The sequence below is a fragment of the Siniperca chuatsi genome, linkage group LG3 (assembly GCF_020085105.1).
Source record: "Siniperca chuatsi isolate FFG_IHB_CAS linkage group LG3, ASM2008510v1, whole genome shotgun sequence".
In the NCBI taxonomy this organism is placed as follows: domain Eukaryota; kingdom Metazoa; phylum Chordata; class Actinopteri; order Centrarchiformes; family Sinipercidae; genus Siniperca; species Siniperca chuatsi.
The window spans coordinates 13,873,431-13,895,916 of NC_058044.1; the positions used below are offsets into that span (position 1 = coordinate 13,873,431).

Here is a 22,486-nt window from a genome sequence, read left to right on the forward strand (position 1 = left end):
TGCCACTTACAAGCACAGATTTTCCCATTTTTTGCCGCTGACATTTGAACATGTCAAACCTTTGCCAATTGCAGCCGGATGCAGAGTGAACAGTGAGTTTCCTTCCTAGTCTGAAAGGGCTTTTAGGAATACTGGACCTGGCACAAACCCCTCCCTCTGCCACTCCCACACACATACAGTGTCAATGGTGCACACGGAGGCGTGTCATCAGATATGTCACTATTAGCATTGCATATTCAAAAGTTTTGCATGACATCCTCCATCCCTTTCATCCATCGCCTTCATTCCCCAACTGTGGTTTCCCTCACAAAAAACATGTCCCACTGAAAATGTCAAGGCACTCTTGATACAACTGAAGACACAAAGTTCAGAATGTAAAATACAACTTGTGAGAAAACAATAGAGTTCCTATTTTTACAGATGAAGTAAACAATTAAATAACAGGACAAATACTGTAAATAAATGGCATAACTATTAGTCACATAAGAAACCACAAAAAACACTTTGCAGGTGAGACAACATTAAGATAATCTGGTTAATATACTCCGACTGAGCTTCATTTGATCCAATAGTTAAGTAATTTGTATTTCTTTATCCAGTGAATAAACTAGCTATCTTAAAATAAAGAACAGTAAACAGTAAAATGTGTGAATTTTAATTACTACAACACAATCAACGTGTGTAAAGGCATATGTTATTTGAAACATTAGATTGCTCAATTAAAGAAATTCTCAATAACTCAGTTACGCCTTCTTTCTCTTGAATTTAAACAGTGTCAATAAATAAACCACAACAAACGCAAGTAGATGCTTAAATTACAAGTTTAGGTGTGATTACACACACATAAATCTCTTAACACCATCCTTTGGTGTCAGACAGCACAAACACAACACACACAAACACAGCAAATTTAGTGACTAAATGTGTGCAGTTAGAATAGTTGAGAAATACCTGGACAAAGGTTATTGTGGATAGACAAAAGTGCAAAGTACGTGAAAAAATATATATGTGGCAGGGTGTTCAGGAAAAGACTTGCCAATCTAGTGAGCACAAAAGAAAATTGATATCAATATTTGAAAAATTATCGACACTTTGATTTATATGTGTTCTTGGGAATGTTGGATGTATAGAATACAAAGCCTTAAAAATACCAAAATCTGCTTTTAAAGTAATATATATATATATATATATATATAATATATATAAGTCATTTCTTGTGAAGGCATAGTATGTCTTGGATAGTTGGTTGTTTTCTAGAGTATTGTTTGCATCACACGTTTATATTTACAATGGATGCATAACCAAAAGTACGTGTCCTTGCATGAGCAAGAGAAGAGAACAACATTCAAGTGTTTCCAAATCTACTGTAGTTACAAATTGCTATTTAATTAATTGATTTTATTATGATTAAGTAAAATCCAAAATAATTTGTTTGTTGGACTCAGTCCAGTATTATCATGCTCATGCTTATGCTGTACACACAGCTGGTAAGACCTTGTAAAGGCCACATGCAGGTTCAGAACATTAGTCTTACGAACAAGAATAATTGTTGTGTTGTATGATCAATATTATATTAGGCATATTAATTAAATTGCCATCATTATGAAAATACCTGCAAATACAGACTTGTTTAAATCTGTATACTTTAAAAGGAAGACTGAAAAAATACAATTTGACATCACTATGAATTACTAAAAAGGATTGCAAGAAACCAGCTCAATCGAAGGTAGAGTACACAAGGTGACATGGTCCTATAGTATATAGTGAGCTACTGAATAGCCTGAGGGCTGCCACAACTACACAACGTCATAGTCAACAAATTGTAGGCTGCCAGAAACTGAACGCAGTAGAGACACATTGTCTCTCAAAGATCTATACATACTGATGCCATGAAATCTGCTTATAATTTTCCAGGAAAATGAACAAATCATTTGAAACAATGAATTAACAAGAATCTTTGTCAACAGATTTTTTACCCAAGCAGGTTGACTGGTACGGAGCAGCCCTCAGTCATTCATTAACATATAAATGTTGTGAAATAACAGATAAATGATAACAGTTTAAACAAATCAGTAACTGAATAAACGTAATTGGTGCAATGTCTGTTCCCTGGTGACCTAAAGCCCTCAATATGCATAAAGTCGGTAAGCTGCCCAGATATTACTCTTTTGACACGTGTAAATAAATTAACTACTTTAAACCTGCTGCTAATGATGCAAACCTTCAGCCTGTAGGTTTTATTTCATTGTGTAGAATGACATCATATTCTGATAAAGTATCTCTAACACATCACACCTTTCATGTCAACATGCTGCGATTTGTCATCACACTTCCTTCTTTCATCTTTGTATAATTACTGTACAGACCACAGTTTAATCAATCTAACTGTGACTCATATTAATCTCTCATGCCTTACTTGCAATATACTGGTATACCTTCATTTCGGCAGAACTACGTATATGTGTTGATAATCCGTCAAACAATATACAACAGCATTTAGAAATAGGTTTTACTTATGTGACAAGCTTGCATAAATACATTCCACTCAATTTGGAGATGTTGGGCTTCAGAACAAATTTCCATTGTGAAAACTCTTTGGCATTCAGTTAGTACACTACTAACCACTATCCATCCATGTAAACAAACCTTACCAAGTAACACTCATAAAAAACCACGTTCATCCAGTCCTTTGGCTGTCACTGGGTTCCATTTTGCAGTGGGTTTATTGCTATTATGGCCTGTAAAGAAACAAAACAAAAATCTTGTTTAAACTATGTTCTATGATTCACCCTGTGTGAACATTTACACCACAACAAAGAAAACAACAGAATACTGTCATTTTGTTTTTTCGAATATGTACTTTTATATTGTAATATTGATATATTATTTATATATTATTATATATATGGTGAAATAGTAAATTGTCTTGAGAATTAATTGAGAAACTGTTAAGAAATTCAAAATAACCAGATGTCTAAATACCTGACATATCAAGGTGCTTCATTATATTGATGCAGAAATCATCAGAAATCTAATTTTGCAATACAATAGTTCTGCTGATTGATTTGCAACATTGTCCTCAATGGCCTGAAACAACCAGATCAATGTATATCATCTCAAAGTATATACAGTATATCGTCATAATGGGTAGCCCTGCATTCAGGTTTGCAAGCGTTTTCAGAGAGGCTTACTTGTTTCAGGTCTGGCTTTTGGCACATCTTGTGAGTATGTGTCAGTGGGGAGTGTGTGGCTGGTATCTCTGCGCTCAGTCACAACTACTGTCCGTGGCACTGTGGCAGAGAGGACAAGAGGCCTCTGGTTGTGGTACTTGAGACGGTATGTTTCCGTCATACAGTTATCCACAGTAAAGTATGTTGTCAGAGAAACCTCTTGAGCTGGCACTGCCTGTTCCACTCTACATCCAGTTAGTCTTTCCTCACTTTCACATGATGATGGGGTACTCCTCTCTGGGTCAGACCCCGACTTGGAGCTTGCATCTGAGAAGGTTCTGAGGCCTGAAATGTCAGGCTTCCTGTGAGGACTGACATAAGATGTGGATGAGAGACGAGGACTTGACGGAAAGGGTTCTTGAAGCATCCTCGGACGAAACACTGCGTGGCTTGTTTCACCCTGATGAGGACAGATCCGCTGGGTCGGTCGAAGGTTAGGCGACCCCGTTGTGCCGAGCTGACGCTGACTGTTCAGTTGAAGAGGTTCTGCAGTCACACTGCTGGGAGGGTGGTATGGCAGGGTGATGTGAGGACACTGGGATTCAGACGCAACGGCCTCGCTGTTGCTGGAGCGGTAAGTGCTTTCTCTGTCCTCGGGTTCAGAGAGAGCGAGATCATCGGAGCTGTTCCATTCTGAGCTGCTGGTTTTTGTAATGTGCCTCAGGGCTGTACTTTCTCCAGTGTGCCCTCTACAGTTTGTCAGCTCCTGCTGCTCACTCTGCCTGTTATCTGAACCAGTGGACTCCCTCTCTGAAGACACTACTTTTCTGGAGGTACTAGAAGTGTACTTTGATTTCCGTCTACAAGAGAGAAGTGTTGTAGAGAATGATGGAAATCAAAAATCATTAAATATAATGGAAATCCACGTATGAGTCCTTATATGTACATATTAGATTTAGATCAATTATATATCATTTATAATAACGGGCACTACCTCAAACTTGGACTGCACTTTAGATGTGAATGTGAAACTTGGTCATGGTTCTTTCCCTGAGGTTTGGGTTGATGTTTACCTACAAAATATAAAACAAAGGTGATCAAAACATAGTGACAGAAAAAGAGACAATATAAAAAAAAATGGAAATATAAAAAACATAAAGCTGTATAGCAGTCTTCCCTTGGAAAGGTCTGCTCTATTGTGGCAAGTAACTATTTACATACTGTAATTAGTGCAAAAGGTAATGTATTTATCTTCTGACCTTTCCTACTCAAGAGTTACAATATGCAGAGCATGTTTAAATGCACATAACTACTATCATGCGCTACAGGAAAACTGATCACAACAAAATTAGAACATAGAAATCTTCTAAACTGTGTCAGAAATAAAAATCTCAAGAATACAAGTGAGAAGACATTCAGCATAAAAAAATCCCTTCGAGGCAGATGATTAGAGCCTTGGGAAAAAAAACATTTGAGTGCTGAGATTAATGAGTTGTTTTCTTTGAATTTTCAGAATTGTGCTAAATCGCAGATTTTAAACTTTAATCTCATAATTCAGATTTATTTTTCTACAAATTCCAAACACTTTTTTTTTACTCACCCCTAATCCTCTTCCCTAATTATGAAATTGGCAGATACAAACGCACATGCTTACAATAAAGCAAAATGAATCAAAAGTAGAGACTAATTAGAGACAAAATCATCTACATGTCTGACTATGAAACTGATGTCCTCTCAGGACACAAGGTGGCAGCAGCAGACTGTTTATCTCACTAGACTTTCTCACAGCTGGATGAAGCAGTCAGCACGCACATGCCGTGCACCAGCACAGCAAGAGCAGCGTGGTGCTGAATTCCTTCCCTTTAAAAATAGATGTGTCATTTTTGTCTTTGCTGTTGCCCTAGAGAGGTCCATGCAAGGATAAAAGCTTTGGCTGTTGGTTGGAAACACTGGCTGTAGATGCACATAGCCTCGATAAAGCATCGAGTGCAGCACACTCAAAGTACTGCATGAAACAGAAAGATATTTATGACAATGCCAGCAGCCATGTCCAGCTGTGCTATCTGAATGAGCTTTGTGGGATTATCATCAGATTAATGCCTGGCTGACTGGGTGAAGAGGTTAAAGAAGCTAGTCCAAGCTTAGAAATCAGACCCTACATTAATCAGTCTCCAATTACTCTCACATTATCAGTATCAGAGACAGCTCACACTTATACTAACAAAAATATAGAAAAAGAAAGAAAGAAAAACTCCTTTGGAAAGTTCTGCTCTCTTGTGACCTGTACCTACTTACATAAAGCAAAAAGTAATAACCTTTCTTACTCTTTAAGATTAAATTATGTAGCATAAATACTCAACACATTTTGCACTGAAAGAAAACTGGTAAAACATCCCAGTGTGTATAGCTTGTATTTACAAATCTGATTGACTGTAAGACTAAAGCTTTATTTTTCTTTGTAAATCTTTTCCTGGAAGTATTGCAGATTAGATGATGATGATGATGATGATGATGATGATGATGAAATGTAACCGACCCTGAGTAGTTACACCTTCTGTTATGCTCTTAATCATGATTTCATTTTCATGTCATGTTACTTTGGTTGGCGGGGTCTCATTCTATCTTATCTTTAGTTTTAAACACTGGCTTTATGTTTTTCACTTGATGTGAAAGTATTACATACAGTGTCACAGTGGCTACTATATAACGTAAACCCTACATTTACTAAACTTATTATAGTATAAAAACTTAAAAATTAAACATTACAGAGTTACAACTAGCTAATTGGTTGTGGTTATTTCACACACTGCATTTATTACAAGCAAAAACTGTTACTGTTGCAGGAAAACCTAAGGAAGCCCTTAAAATCTTGGAACTTACCATTGTGTGAAGGAGAGGACGTTATACTTGACTTGGCATCGCCTCCTTTTTGGTGCAGCTGACTGAAAATAAAATGACTATATTTATTCTAAGCATGTTTTCATTCAATCAGTCACTTTTCATGATAAGTCAATTAGTATTTTGAAAAAAACAGTAACAAAAAAAAACAAAAAACAGACACACTTTCATGTTCTTTTGAGGCACTGGGCAAATAATGCAGAGCTCCATGGGAAAAACACTGGCAGAATGACAGAAATGAAGGCATTTCAAATGTAATCTCTGCTCGGGTCCAACTGGATTCTAATGTCCAAAAATGGGATTTATTTGATTTTATTTTTATTATTGTTGTTTTAAAAGACCTTGTGTACAGTCCCATTTTTTATTTGGTGCCAGTAAGATTTAAAAAAATTTAACTTTAATTTCGATTTCTAATTGTGCCCCATGTGCATTTTTGGAGGACACGACAAGAATGTATATAAATAAGCTGAGAACCCTAATATAACCAGTATTTCCTGGTACCCTTTCCTCTTACAGTCACCTTAAGTGCATTTTCACCAGATAAATGCATATTAGTGAAGTACATTAGCAAGGATTTATAGCTGCTAACTAAGTAACTACTTATAAATCCTAACTTAATTACCAATAACACCTCAGACATTTATCATCAATTGATTATTTCTATATCTGTGTATATTTTCTTTTAAGTGAATTGAAAGGAAAATTATACCATGGATACTTTTATATATGCCCTCAGTGACTCAGGAATACATTTGTAATAAGATGTTGCAATTTACCTGTCTAACCTACTTAAATATACAATCTAAGTACACAGATTTGTGTACTTAGCTGTGTTTAATAAAATTCTCTTCCTACAGATGTTTTTTATCTTTATTGACAATAAAAAAACAAACTAAAACAACAGCTCTAGCTGCACGGTGGGATGTTCACTACAGCCACCAAAGAGAAATATCTTTATTGTCTCTGTTGGGGAATAACTTCTTAAATGTGAAAACCTCCATTTGTCCTTATAAAAAATGTCCACAATACACGCTTGTTTCCTACCTTTGCAACTGTGCCTCTGGTGCTGATCTCTGGTCTTTAACAACAAAGCCATCAACGCCAGGTGAGTCGGGATTGGTGGAGCCACTGCTGAGTCTATCACTGCTCTCATAACCAGACTCTGTCCTTTGAATGGTCCAGGTATCACTGCGCAGCAGTGTCTTGGGGCCACCCTTAAGTCTGCTGCCCCGCTGTTGGTTGGCCCTGCTCTCTGACTCTACAGAGCTATGGCTCTCGGTCTCGTGCCGCTGCTCATCCTCATAAATCGTCATTAAATACTTCTGCTTCCGATCTTCTCTGGTTTGTACATATTCCCGCTCACGGTCTCGGCTTTGCTCAGTGTGCACTCTTTCCTGGGATGATGGCTTACTGTGCCGCGGGCTGTCATGTTGCTGTTGACGGCGCTGCTCCAGTTCATTCAGTACAGTGTCCACATTTAACACCTCCCGAATGGGTCTCCAAGTGGACTTGGATTTATTGCGGCTTCCTTCACTTCCACCTCTTTCCCATTGCTCCTGGCAGCTCTCCTGATCATAGTGACTTGGGGAAGTGTTGTTCCTTCGGCTATGCCCACCACCCTGTGTACCAAAGGACTGTCCACGTAGCTCCTGAGATCCTCTGCTCGTATGGTTTGATGACTTCTCTGGTCGTGGATAGCTTTTAAATTTTTGGTCCACAGGAGGCCTCGGTCCATTCTCTGGAGGAGATGAAGATCTTGCATGTGCCATCTCTGGAGAGAGTGGACATGGATCATTAGTAGATCGACCATTTCAAACATGCTCTGAAGTACAGTAGTTATCTACGCTGGCTTGCCCCTGCGTGTCTTTGTTTTTGCCTCTCTGTTATCAGTGTTTCCCTTATACCTACGATGCATACACAATGCTTTACCTTTGTGTTGTGATTGGTCCGTTTTCCGATGCCCTCTGTCCTTTTTTGACGTTTCCCTTGGCTTTTGTAAATTCTCCATGAAAGGTTCCTGGAATTTGTTAGGACTGCCAAGGGGATGTTTCACTGAGGAAAAAAAAGATATTAAAATGGCAGATGAGTGGTTGCTCTATAATGTAGAAAATTGCACTTGATGTTTCTTAACTTGTGATTTATTTTTTGGCTCTTAAGTAACCTTTTGATTACATTAGTGAAGCAAATAGTAAATCATTGTTATTTGGCCCTAAATTCCCTTTACCTGCATAAAGCATCATGTGGCATAAACAGCCATTTAGGGTGTGACATATGTGAGTAAATGTCAACAGGTACAGCATGCTATTCTTCCACATATGAGGTTTACCAGAGGTGTTAGAGCATATGTGATAGCCCTGCATCACGTGCTGGGCTCAAACAAATTCACACTCTGTTGTGCCCTGGAGGTATTTAGCTTGAGGTCACAGGGTCGGCTCTCTGACCACGAAGGCTACCCAGCCAGGTAATTTTTGACTCTTACTCTGTCATTCATTACAAATTTCAGTGCAGCTATAAGAGACAAAACAAAAAAACAACAAAAAAAAAATTGTACCAAAGGACAGATGCCAGTGCATCATTAGCAATGTTAAAATTCACTACTGCTGCCATATTAGCCAAACCTTTGTTTCTTTGCCTCTGTAGCAAGCAGGTCACTGTGAGAAACAGAGATGCTGTGAACTGTGAACATCTGCCTCCAAATCAACACATTCACCAGCTGCACTGTCGGTCACATTTACTTCTCAACTCCCGCACTTTGCATGTTAGTTGTTATTCAGTTAGTACTGTACTTCAAGAAGATGCTCCATATTTTTGTTAAGATGTAGAGTAAAACATAATATAACATAACAGTATAATAAATAGCCTCTCTGAAACATGAGGTAAAAAATGCATAACGCTGTGTGCATATGCGTGGCTGCTGTAACAGTAACAGCAGTGAGTAAGCTGTAGTATTATGGATTTTCATGTTGCCTGAAGTTATACAGAGACTCTCAGGCTTAGTAATGTACAGTATAACACAGAAAGACAGTTGTCTGTTAGTTGTAGTTGTAAGTTGTAGTTATAGTTGTAAGAGTGGATATTACATAATACTATGTACTGCAGGGCAAATTAGCAGTACTTCAGTAAACCCCAATATAAACTACTAACAAAAGAGATAACAATAAATAATTCATACAGTACATATAATAGTTTAAATATCTCACCCTAAAACAAAAAAATCAATCGCTTACGGTTATTTTCATGAAAACAAGAATCCAGTCCCATGCCAGTCAAAGTGTCTGGGCACCACACTAAAGCAAAACAATCCATCTAAACGGGCAAGGCGCCATGGCCAAAAAAATCCAAGCAAAATAAATCAATGGAGGCAAACATTGGAAATGTCTAAGGGGAGGAGTGAGTACTGTGGAGCAGGAGTATGAGTGCGCTTGGCCACAGGAGCAAGGATTAGGGAGGGAGGCGTGGGTGGTAATCTGCATGCAACAGAGGCATCATCATCATGTCAAATTCAAGCCAGCACACAGGGAAGCACAATCTTTCTGCCTGCGGTTTAACGGCACTCTCGCAATCCCAATGCAAACCATAACTTTAATTTACAGAGTGAAATTGCTATAGTCATAGGTACTGACAATGTTTGATGTTTAATTTTACTTAGTGATACTTTTATTTAAAAAATGTTCAGATGATTAGGATTTATGGAAATGAAATTATTAGAAAAACTGAAATTTATCAACATTCTTATCCCTATCATGATTGTCAATACTACATACACTACGTTGCAGTTTCATTTCACCTCAAGTTCAGCTGACACATAAAAAAGGATCTTAATTTCTGTGATTGCTGCCTGGCAGCAACTAACCTATATTATTAGAAATAACTCACTGCATACATCCCAGAGGAAAGTTCAGTCAGATAACCCATATAACCTATATGTATACAGCAATAAAAGAACATATTAATTTCAGTATCTTTACATGAATATAAGGTATATGTGCACCTTTGAGAAGGATATTAGCTGACTAATGTTACCTCACGCAATTGATACCATCGTTTGTGTTACAGTGAGACTCTCAAACGTCCTGTTCTGGTCGGAAAAATCTGCTCGCATACTCCAGAAAATGTTCATTTTAGGATAGTTTTGCGGCACTTTACAAAGTTTACTTGTGTTTTTAAAATACTATGATAATGAAGTAAAAATTAAAGTATACATTAAATTAGCATCAAATGTACATAGCAACTGTATTTTAATTATTTAGGTGATCATCTTGGGGTAATCTAGACCTAGCCATTATTATTATACTGTTATGGTAGATGTTTCTGATTGGTGGCAGAGTGCATGTGAAAAATGTTTATACCATTGTTACAGGGAATACTTAATCTTGATTGGCGTATATTATACAGTGGTGATGTAAAAGCCTCATCACTGTTCTAAATGAACATGCACAGCTGGAAGGCTACTGGTTTTAGCTGTTTCGAGACTACAGGTATACTACTTGTTGGGGTAGTGAAGTGATATTTATACCAAGTTGGTGAAAGACTGTGTACCTGACACAAAGTATTAAATAAATAGGGCACTGCCTCCAAAATAAATAAACATACTACTTTAATTGCTTTAATTACTTTAATCTTGATTCAGCTCAAATTCTAAATTAATTAATTAATTCCCTGAAAAAAGAGTCATTGACTTTTTGATTGTGCTTCCTGGTGTCATGTTATGCATGCAGTCCAAAGCTTTCAACAAATGGTAGTGAGTGATTTATTTAAAAAAAAAAACAATTAGCAACTGACTGTGGTCTAAGTAGGATAATCCATGATGAGGTTTGTCTTTAGTAAGCAGTAATGCATGACTAGGTGTCCTGATATGAGTATAATACAATAATGAATTAACTGAAGGCACAGTGAGTTGATTATTGCACTTTGACCATTTCCACTTTTCAAAGGAAAAAGGAAGAGTTGTGTTTAAATCTCCATCTAGTTTGTTTGTAGTCAGTTTAAACTTTGCTTGGGGCAATTTCTCGATCGGGGGTTAACTGGTAGCTAATTTGTAAGTCATGCTGCTGTGGTTATGTGTTGTTTAATGCACTTTGCATCAATTTATAACTATGTTCAAGATGTCCCAGTAACAATTCTAACAGGCACCTGCCAACCAAGTAGAAACAATTTATTACATAACTAAAATATATAATCTTTAAAAGCTAGTAGTAAAAGAGAAAATCTGCATTTATCTGTCATGTTGTTTGATATTTGATATATTTTTCAAAAATATCTAAATACACACATCTTGATTCTCTGTGAGAAGTGCTAGGGTTAGGTGTGCTGATAACTGGAGGATTGTCTTACCTGTCGCATCACCATTTACTTGGGCTTTTACTTGGGCTTTGTACCGAGGACACATGGTGGTTTGCCGTGGTGCATCTTCATTAGACACTGGAGATCCCTCAGGATTGGTGTAAAATAAAAGAAGTGGCTGGAAATGTCCCCTGATACATTTAGAGGCAACATCTTTCCATTTGGATCCAATCTGAGAAAAAGGAAAGTGTGATATAAGAGCATGTAACACACAGTAACAAGTAGTAGACTTTTGATCTGGGATAAAGCAGATTAGTTCCTAACCTCCTTTACAGTAGCATCATCAAAAAACATCCACTTTGAAGATTTGGTGTGATAGGCAAAGGCTGAGTAATGTTTACTCGAAAAACAGATCATCCCCACTAGATGTAGCTCACTCCGTTTGGCATTTTCATCAGTGACACGGTTGAAAAGCTGAAAGAGAGCAAATTGAGACAAGTTTGATCTCCACGTATTGCTCTTTGCCAGATGCTAAATCCTATGAGAATAACATCTATTTGTGTGTTTTGATACCCTGTCGAAGTCTTTTTTTTTTTTAAGATTACAGCACACTGACCGTCATCATTACTAGTATATGGACAAAAGGCCTAAAATAGACAACTGTGATCATTGAAATTTTGTATATGAGTACATTAATCATTTACAGATTTATATAATTTTTAGAGCAAATCTCTAACATCACAACTGACATAATGCAGATAATACATTTCTATTTGTCATCTGGTGAGCTCTTACGCCACACAGGTTCAAACGTGGGCCAAGTGACCGAATAACATCATCGGTAAGATCAGACTGCTCAGCATCCCATACAAATCCAATCGTGACAATCTCTGGACAGTTCATGAGCACACGGCGGATCTTGATACTTTGACCACAGTCGCTCTGCAAAATATGAAGAAAAACATAAGAAGGTCCATAATAATATCAATGTACATACAAGAAAAACATTCAATCCTAAAGTTCTCAATAATAGATTAACAAGACAAAAATTTCAGCTAAGCAGTTTTTTTTAAAAGGGGCTCTATTTATATAGTACTTTTCTAGTCTACCGACCACTCAAAGCACTTTACAACACATGCCAACATTCACCTATTCATACACTGATGGCAGAGGCTTCCATGCAAGGTGCCAACCTGCTCATCAGGAGCGGTAAAGGGTTCAGTGCCTTGCTCCATTGGATCCCCGGAGGAGCCGGGAACCTTATGATTACTAGACGAACGCTCTACCTCCTGAGCCATGCCGCACCACACGTTTGTGGAAAAAACAGACTGTTTGGATTGGCGGTCAAAGCCTTCTCCACTCTAGTGCTCAACACCGGAGCCCCTCAGGGCTGCGTGCTCAGCCCCCTCCTGTTCACGCCGTATACCCCTGATTGCAGCCCCCAACATGTTGTGAAGATTGCGGACGACACCACCATCAACGATGAGACTTCAAATCAACAATCTTGTGGTGCACAGAGAACAAAATACTGCTCGACGTGAGCAAAACCAAGGAGCTGATCGTTGATTTTAGAAAAAAGAAGACAAAGACACACACCCCTGTCTACATCAGTGGAGCTGTGGTGGAGCAGGTGAGCAATTTTAACTTCCTGGGAATCAGCATCACAGAGAAACTGTCATGGATATCACGCATCTCCACCTTGGTAAAGAAAGCTCAGAAATGACTGTATTTCTTAAGGAAACTTAAGAAGGCAAAATTCCTGTGCCAAGTTCTTGTTAACTTTTACAGAGGAACAATAGAAAGCATTCTGACTGGAAACATTACAAACTGGCATGGGATATGCATGGCACAGGACTGTGGGGCTCTGCAGCGGGTGATTAAAATCACTCAGAAGATCACTGGTACCCATCTAAGAATACTGAAGGACAGTGCCCACCGCAGCCACAGCTTGTTCACCTTGCAGCCTTCTGGAAAAATACAGAAGTATCCGCTGTTGTACCACCAGACTACAAAGCAGCTTCTTTCCTCAGGCTGTGAGACTACTGAATTCATCCTCTGCACTCACCATAAATAATAGTTCTTCTGTTGTTTTTTTGTGTGTAGCATGAAGGGACTACAGTTTGCATTTTGTTGTACAACCTTGTGGTGCATAATGATAAATAAAATTAACCTTGAACCTTGGAAACCAAATGAGGATTTCAATGTGTGTTCAAAACAGAGATAGGTCACTGTATTTAGCCTACATGTAGCTTAGCACAAAGACTGGAAGCAGGGGAAAATAGCTAGCCAATGTTACAACAATTCAAAATCGTTTTATTTACAAACTGTATGTTTTTATTTAAGATGTGTAGTAATAGAAAATGAGATATTTCAATGAGCAGCTAGCTTCAGCATTTCTATTTCTATTTCTGTATCTTGACTAACAACAGCTTGGCACAATTCATTCAGTCAAAATTATCGTCTTTTGTAACTCAGAACAAAATATCAGATATGTTGGTGATAAGTTTGTTAGCTAACAAGATACAATAATAATAATATTAATTACGTTAATTGGTATATCACTTTTCAAAACCAATGTTACAAAGTGCTTTATACACAACAAACAATAAAGATACAGGAATAAAATCAACAAGACAAAAACCAGTGAACCAGACATAAGATCTAAAATGTGCAGCTTATAAAACACAATGTCAATGTGTAAATAACATGGTTATGGAGTTGCTGGAAGATGTATTTAGATTTTTATCTGTTGGCAGTGGCTAACTGTTCCCATGCCTCCAGTGTTTGTGCTAAGGTAGGCTAAACACCCGCTGGACCAATCTCACTACTGAATAAACTGAGATAAAAATCTTTCTTTTAAGTCTCAGTAATAAATAAATTTCCAAAATGTCAGAGTAGTTTAGATTGTGGCTTTGTCTCTGCTGCTCTGTCTGTCTGTCTGTCTGTCTGTCTGTCACACACACACACACCTAGACAAAACTGAAATATAACTCATGTGTCTTATCACTTCAAAATGTCATAATAAGGATGACTGCAAAGATGGAACTGAGCCAGACAGCATGTATTATCTGCACATCAGTCTCATTAAGTCAATACGGGAGCTTGCAGTTTCTAAGATAAAAATAATGGGTTAAGGGAACAGAGTACTCAGCTTCACCACACTGATGCAGACTGAAGAGGAAGACAGCGGTAGCAAATACAGATGAGAGAAAAACAGTGGATATGCCCTTACTGCTATTTATATCCTAACACTAGTCTGGCACCGTCTCCTTCCGGCCGCTTCAAGTACAGTGTCACAGCACAAAGCACAGAGTGTACTCTGTGCAGCTGCAAGAATCATTTTTGTGTCCATTTTACAGTAATATGCTAACTGTTCAGCTGGACGGCTAAATTATTCATTAATAGCTGCCTGTAACGAATCAGCATTTACTGGTGAATGGTTGAATTCAGACAGATGTTTTGACAAAACAGCAGAACGGGGAAACGTATTGAGCCACCACTTTGTAAAGATGTCTAACTTGTAATGAAAAACATCACATTAAGATGAACACTGACAATAAATCACATACCGGGCAGCTTCGGAGGTCACCTGTGTTGTTTGCTGCCTGCAGCAATTCTCCAAACATGTCTGACCTGAGCCGCTCGTGCTTCCCCAACATGCGATCAACCTGTTGGCTGTGCATAAAAACAGATAGTCGATAGTAGATTGGTTGGATTTTTAAAAAAGTAAAATATTATATTTTTCATTCAGTGGACTTCCTGACCGCTTAATTAGGTACAATTTATTGCAATCCAATACAACAGATCTGCCACAAATTCTACATTTAGTAAGATTACAATGTTCAGGTTTAGTTGACACTGTCAGAGAAGTGTTAATTCAACTAAATGTTTATTATTGATGTTGTAGTTATTGGTGGTGTAAAATGTGTTTCTAATATTCTTCCCCCCTCATGTTTATAAATGGGGTGGGCAAAACACTAGAAACACCTCTCAATATAATGCAGTTCAGTTCAACACCACTGCAAACTACAACCTCAATAATTGAGAGACATTTACTTAAGTTAAAACCTCTTTGGCAGTATCAGTCAAAACTGAACATTATTATCTTTGTAAAGGTAGAATTTATAGCTGAGCTGTTGTATTTGATTGCATTAGATTTCACAGGGTACTTAATAAAGTGGCCACTGAGTGTACACACTAAATCCTGTACGGCAATTTTAAATCAGAAGAATCCTATTTAGTAATATTTTTTAATATTTAGAAATAGAGCAAATTTAATATTTTACAATATCTACATTCAATTGAATTAGTTTGAAACTAATACTAACTTTATACAGCATAGTTGATATAAAATGCAGAGTACATTAAAAATGAATAAAGGTGTTCTTGTTAACACTCCTCAGCTATTCACAATGAGCTTTGATACCAATGAATGCAAACACACAATTACTTCTTCCAGTGTGCAGATTATTCTCGTTTATTTACTCCTTGCTTTGACAGCGAGCATGCATGCAGAAAGTGAGCTGAGCAGGCATTGTGCACTTGTTGGGCAAAAGAGAAAAGTAGCCTCATATTTGAACATAAATTTATGACAAAAAATTTGACCAAATGACAATTTGGCATTGTCAGCCTTTGGGGAAATTAAAGGGTAAACCCAATGATAATAATCAACATTGGGTGTTTAGGTGTTAGTGCAGCTCAAAGTAATACGATGAGTGCACCAGTGTCTGGCCAAGATTATTAACTGGATGTCTCATAATTTTCTTCAACTAAATCACAGTAAAACTGAAGTTCTGGTTTTTGCCCCAGATCAGGTCTCTTCTAACACTCGTCAAACACCGTGGTTCATTGGCTACAAATACAAAACCTTTCTCCAAAAACCTAGGCATCATTTTTGACTACCAGCTGAAATTTGATAAACACGTCAAGACAGTTATTCAGTCCTGCTACTTTCACCTGAGGAATATTGCAAAAATATGCCCTCTGTTATATTTCCAGCAGATGGAAATGGTTATCCATGCTTTTGTGCCCCCCCGCTTAGACTACTGTAATGCTCTGCATTCGTGCCTAAGCCAAGACGCTGTTACCCGGTTACAGTTAGTCCAAAACTCTGCAGATAGATTACCCATCAAGACCTCATATTGCTCTAACGTCACAGCGGTTCTGATGTCACTACACTGGCTTCTGATTAAATTTAGGATTCAATTCAAGATCCTCCTTCTCATATATGAGGCTTTGAATAATCTTGCTCCATAATACTAAGGCCTTATACCCCTGCTAGGCCCCTCAGGTCCTCTGAACAAGGCCTGCTAGTTGTACCTCGTTCACGACGGAAAACACGAGGGGACTGTGCATTCGCTGTCCTGGGTCCCAGGCTGTGGAACAGCCTCCCCCCCAGGGGTCAGGTCAGCAAACTCCCTTGGATGTTTTAAGTCACAGCTGAAGATCTCTTTTCTAAGTGTTTTTGTGCTTGAGTAATGTACCCTTTTCTGTTTTATGTGTTCTTTTCTTTTAACTTTTTATCCTGTTGTAAAGCACTTTGTAACCTAGGTTTTGAAAGGTGCTTAATAAATAAAATATTACTAACTTACTTGATTAAATCCATAAAATACAGTAGAACAAGTGATTGGCGGTTAAGCATGAAACAAAACATTAGACCTCAACACGATTTGTCAGTGATGGATTTTTTGTATGCTACTATGTTGATCAGGTGCCAAAAAGATATGTTACCCGTGTCAAGGACAAGTTAAGGATTATGAATGTTCATATTGTGTGTAGCACAACAGTAATAGCGAAAACACTCCAATATTTATTAAGAGACTCAAGCTGTGGCTGTTAGAGGACAGAAAGGAAATTGATCTAAGATGCTTAAAATTGCAATCAAATAATTTTCTAGTAACCTTATTTAATACTTTGACATTTAAATCAGGATTAGCACTCTGGCCTGATTTTTTTGTATCCCATTTTTAAAGCCATGGCAGTAAATCAAGTACTCACCATAAAGCAGTGGTTGAGACATAATGTACGAATTCTGTGAATGGGTGCGGGTCTGAAGATGCACCACAGCAGCGACACACAAACTACAACAGAAAAGCTGCACATTATTTTACAAATTACATTTTATGTTTACATGTTAGTAAATGACCTGTGTATATTCCTGTGACCAGGCATTGACATCAACTCTAACATTTAGTTAGAGCAGCTGTAGGTGTCTTTCTTTATTATTATTATTATTACAGTAATTATTCAAAATTATCTCAAATTATCTTATTATTGTCCCCATGTATTTCACATTAATACACATCTCAATACAGTACTGCATTGTTTTTCAACGGTATTGAAAAAATTGAGTTACCTGTTCATAAAGCATCATTGCAAACTTCTGATGGGTGATGCAGGATTTGGATGAACAAGCATCAGTCGCAGCGTCTGAAACTATGTGTAAGTGAATTCGCTCCAGGATGTTCTCCTAATATATAAGAAATAAAGATATAGTGCCGACAGTCAATACATACAAACACACATGCTACATAGCACCGTTGCACAGCTGGAAACACAACAATTTAAGGATTCTCCTTACAAACTGTGAATTAATCATCATCAGTTATTCCCACTCAAACATATATATGAAACACTTCAAATATCTACATCTTTGTTTAATTCTATAACAACAATGCTGTCAATGAATAACGCTTGCATTAAAAGAATTAACTATTAGTTTTGGATTTAAAATGGTTTTTAGATTATACAATGGTGTCCCTTTTTAAAGATTTCTTAACTTGTGATGTGAAGTCAGGCTTAACGGAGGTCTCCACTTTTTTCCCCATGAGTTCAATATACACAGCATAAGCAACTATACACAGAAGGGAATTTTAGATGATCTAGACACTACACAGACAAAGATCAAACGCGCAAAACTCAGCCAAAAGGCAAACCTAATCAATTACATCCAACTAAACCAGTTATTACACAGAGCCAAGGCATTTTTTTAGTGGCCTCTGCTTCTTTTTACCTTCAGTGTTACAGAGGAGGAAGCACCATAACATTATTTAATACACAGTTACTGTAGAAAGGTCTTCCATTGAATATTACTTTGATCAAAAGCCAAAGGCAAACTGTGTCAACGTACAAAGCACTCAGCAGCATCATCCATCAGGCCAAGTTGGAAGCGTTGCTCATCCTTGAAAGTTTCAGCTAGGGCGTTACGCAGGCTGTCGGAGGGGAGCACGCGCTCTCTACTCTGCTGAAACTGGCTGAATATACTCTGAAAAAGAAAAACGATGATTAGTTACTGTCCTGAAAATGATGGTGATGTTCCTCCACCGAATTATAATTCATGACCAATTTTTACTTTAATAGACAGTTATTGTAGCATCAAAATGTATCAAATATTTTTTTCATCACCACTATCATAGAGAAATGATATTATATTCAATAATACTACAAATAATAGCAGGTTTAGCTCAAAGTGCAGAAACATACAAACCTTTAAAGCACAGAAAATGCAGGCATCACCGAGACAGAAGTGACCTGAGAGCTGCCTCAAACTTCTTCTGAAAATGTCCAGCTGCCAAAGCACCTGTGAAGGTTTAACAACAGCACATTCATCAAAATACTGATATGAACTGAAAACAATTACATTTTATATTCAAGAATTTCAGAAGCTCAAATTGAAGAGAAATATCTTATAAACAATAGTTTTAAAATTACCATTGAATCAAATGCCATTGTTGCTAGTACCCACTGAAAAGCAACACTCAACTCTGCAGCTTTTCTCAGCTTTTAGTCATTTTCAGCTTATTATTTTGGTTTACTGGCTGAATCCCAGCAGCTCTTACTAACCCACACATAAAAATCATGGACAGCTCACACACATCATTGAAACATTCAAACAAAAAAAACTAAGCCAACCAGCTAGAGACAGATATTTTATTCAGGAGTTAACAGAAAAAATTATTTAAAAAAGTGAATGTTTGCATGTGGCAAAAAAGGATTCTAACCACATTGCTGTTTCTACTGACTGAGGAGTAATGTTAGGATAATGTTACCTAAGTAGAGTGGAGTAGACTTTAAAGCTTGCTGAGTTTGTTTTGGGCTAAGTTTACAAGACACAAGTGTGGAAATGCTAGAAGGAGAATTTATCGTTTGTTTATTTAAGCATTGAGACATGTTTTGTAGCTATTACAGTGGAGTGAAGTTATTTAAGTATTTTTTCAGTTTAGAGCTGGTAGAAAATGGTTCTCACCTGAACAGCGCTGTTTAGGAAGCAGCTATTTTGCCCGGGCTCATTCAGCAGGCCTTTGGTGAGCGCGAGAGACAGCATGCTCCCAGGCTGGTAGGATTTTTTCAGGCCTCCTCCGGGTCTTTTGAACATCTTCACCCATGACATGGAGTTGGAGCCTGCAACTGATAAAAAAAATCAGGTTTTGACATGTATCTTCTGTGTGGTGTTTCATTAAGATGGTCTTGTCTGTGTCTTTACGTCTTTCAACGCAAATTACACCCCATGTGTAAACTTAAAAAAATGATATTATATTATGTTATAGGTTGTGGATGTTTTATTGTCCCAAGTAAACTATGTTTCATTAAAATCTTCAGTAATCTAAACAGAAAAATGTAACAAAAGCATTTGATTACCCACTCAAAACATACTAAACATACAAACATGTTAAATGCTGTAGTTTCAGTGCATTTTCATTTAAAGTCTACACTAGTACATTAATGATTCAAAATGTGATTATTATCGCATGGCATTATGGTGGCATAATATGCAACACCAGATGAAAATTCAGTTCATCTTGGACACCATTTTCATTACATCACTAATCCAAATGACTGATTTGGTTGGACGCCAGATGAATCATGTCATTTACCTTCTCCAGAGTTGGGGGGAGACTTGCTGCGGCTGGACATGCTGGGAGGTGGGAGCTGGTGCGTTGGTCTGGCCACGGGCTCCATCCATTTCATCCCCACGCACCTCCGGAGCAGTTAGTTGTCAGGATCAACCACAGGGCAGCCTCAGCCATGTGCTACTGGACATTGAACGGCAACTAGACAATATCTAAGGACAGATGGAAAGGACTGAGTAAACCACACATGTACTAACACAAGTCCCCAGTGCAGCTAGAAAGGCAGAATAGCCAACTAATGCTTAAAAAGTAGTACAGTAGCCATTTCCTACTGTAAAATAAACAAAAAGGCATACAAGCACAAGTCCAACCTAAGGGTTTTCCTCATTAAATTAAGCGCTTCTGAAAAAAACTGCTTAATATAGCAGATAAACACTAAAGTAAAATTAAAATTCACTGAAGTTCATTGTCTTAAATACTGTTAATGCTGAACTTTGAGTTGTGTGCCTCTTCTATGATCTGCAGCCTTCACAGTCTGCACTGTGACCACCACACCGGCTGATGCAAGAACACGACAACGTTTTAACTGTTTTGAATACTTTAAGACGCTTTACACCTGCTTATAGAGAAAAGACAACCGGATTACCTTTTGGTGTGAAAAGAATAATTACATTCTAATTAAACACATGACTCACAGTTGTTCAGATACCTTTAGATCTGTTTTTATGTGTACTGGACCCTGTCATTGCTTTATCACTCATACACGGTTTGCAGGAAAAGTTATTAAAAATAAAGAGGAAGAATAACAGAATAACAATACAAGGGACAACATTACAAGAAATTCTAAGACATTATAATCTTTTTTATCATTACTATTTTCTAATAAAACCTAAAATGGTACAAGGATAGTGTACAGTTTGGTTTTGCTCTGGTACACCTTATTTTCTTATGGATACAATAATGTGTCATCATACATATCTGCATTAGGGAGTTAATCATCAACCTAAAGTCTTATTTGAAACTCAATTACATTAAGCTTTAAGCTACAATGTTTAATACAAATGTAAACAAGAGGCTCACCCCAACACCAAAAATCAAAACACAGAGCTGAAGCCTGTTATTACTGTCAAACATACATGTGCAACAAGGTCCCATATTAGACAACAACTAAATAATTTTTAATAATATATCTTGATCTGATACTGCTCTGGTTTGTTTACATTTGTAATGTTTATACATGGGGGAGTAAATCACTATTTTCAATTATGATTAGATGAGAAAGAAATACAATTATGATGTTTCAAAGGGGGGGTTGGGGGGGGCAAACGTTTACAGGCATATAGTAGCCTATTTTTTATTTTGATATAGGCGTATTTGTAAATGTACCTGTAATTTACATGTTCAAAAAATGACTGATTACAGGCCTTTAATTTCACCCCAGTCACAAAATTACCTATTTATTTATTTATTCTAACGTTTTCATCATGTAAAATCATAATTAAAGCCTACATTTGTGTTTCTGCACCAACCTCTCTGACACCATGTGATGCCTGTTTAGGCCTATACGGTCTGACATAAGCGCCCATCTATGCAGTAGGGTTCATAAAGAGGACATAAATCTTTTGCTGAGCGGGATTTTATGACCATCATGTGCTTTCCTGCGTTTAAAAAAAATTAAATAAATAAACTTCGACGAGCGCGCTCCCACATAAGGAGGAGACACGGTGCCGGTGTTGCAGCAGCCTCACGGTGAACTGTGCACGGGAACAGCGCCCGGTCAGCTACAGTAGCATAAATATGCCGCAACTTGCATTCAGGCATTGAGAAAACAAGTGCTCTCACCTTAAAGGGAAGCGGATACTTGACTGCTCGCCTCCAATGAAGGCGCAGCGCGGTCCAGCTGTCAACGCGCAAATCCCAAGACTTCTCGCCGAATCCCGCAAATAAAAACTGCCTAGAAATCACTGCAGATATGTCCAGACGCATGTAACGCACTATCTGTCATAGTGCAGCACTCCCAATCCCTCCGACACGCACACAGGCGGCAGCCCGAACCTCTGTTTGATGCCGCACAGACCCGCTCGGGACAGTGTTATTCCGGTGAAAATTCGTCCCTTTTCTGTAAGAACGGGGCCAGCGATGGCCTGTGCCAGAATGTCCGACGCGGATTAGTGATGTTTCGAGACATGAGAGGTCAAACTCCGCCCCTAGTGTAGCCTCATGTGCACTGCTGCTGTATTGCAATCTTCCATCCCTGCATGGCAAACTGTGTGCAGGCGGAAGGTC

General features: G+C 37.9%; 1 protein-coding gene across 2 annotated transcripts; it reads right to left on the reverse strand.

Annotated features, from left to right (window-relative positions):
• Positions 1–634: 634 nt before the first annotated feature.
• usp53b (ubiquitin specific peptidase 53b) lies at positions 635–22,465 on the reverse strand. 2 transcript variants are annotated; one of them, XM_044189171.1, is made up of 17 exons: positions 22,043–22,465; positions 20,225–20,412; positions 19,597–19,757; positions 18,838–18,930; positions 18,481–18,615; positions 17,707–17,820; positions 17,349–17,431; positions 14,921–15,026; positions 12,147–12,293; positions 11,676–11,825; positions 11,403–11,583; positions 7,998–8,120; positions 7,113–7,839; positions 6,051–6,112; positions 4,165–4,243; positions 3,192–4,030; positions 635–2,738 (listed from the first exon to the last, which is right to left on the reverse strand). In XM_044189171.1, the coding sequence occupies exons 2-17, from the start codon at positions 20,316–20,318 to the stop codon at positions 2,662–2,664; spliced, it is 3,171 nt and encodes a 1,056-aa protein (XP_044045106.1). In that variant the 5' UTR covers positions 20,319–20,412; positions 22,043–22,465; the 3' UTR covers positions 635–2,661. The 2 variants fall into 2 exon arrangements, with proteins under 2 accessions (XP_044045106.1, XP_044045107.1); XM_044189172.1 differs by lacking the exons at positions 18,838–18,930; positions 19,597–19,757; positions 20,225–20,412; positions 22,043–22,465 and having other exon boundaries at positions 14,941–15,026; positions 18,481–18,505.
• Between the last annotated feature and the right edge of the window lie 21 nt (positions 22,466–22,486).

What these genes read in the sequence shown, in the direction of transcription:
- usp53b (XM_044189171.1), bottom strand. Translation starts at nt 20,318, where the DNA reads ATGAAATGGATGGAGCCCGTGGCCAGACCAACGCACCAGCTCCCACCT. An exon ending in GGACCAATCACAACACAAAG is followed by an intron (nt 7,840 to 7,997) that starts GTAAAGCATTGT and finishes CACTCTCTCCAG; the next exon opens with AGATGGCACATGCAAGATCT. An exon ending in CCAGAGGCACAGTTGCAAAG is followed by an intron (nt 6,113 to 7,112) that starts GTAGGAAACAAG and finishes TTTTATTTTCAG; the next exon opens with TCAGCTGCACCAAAAAGGAG.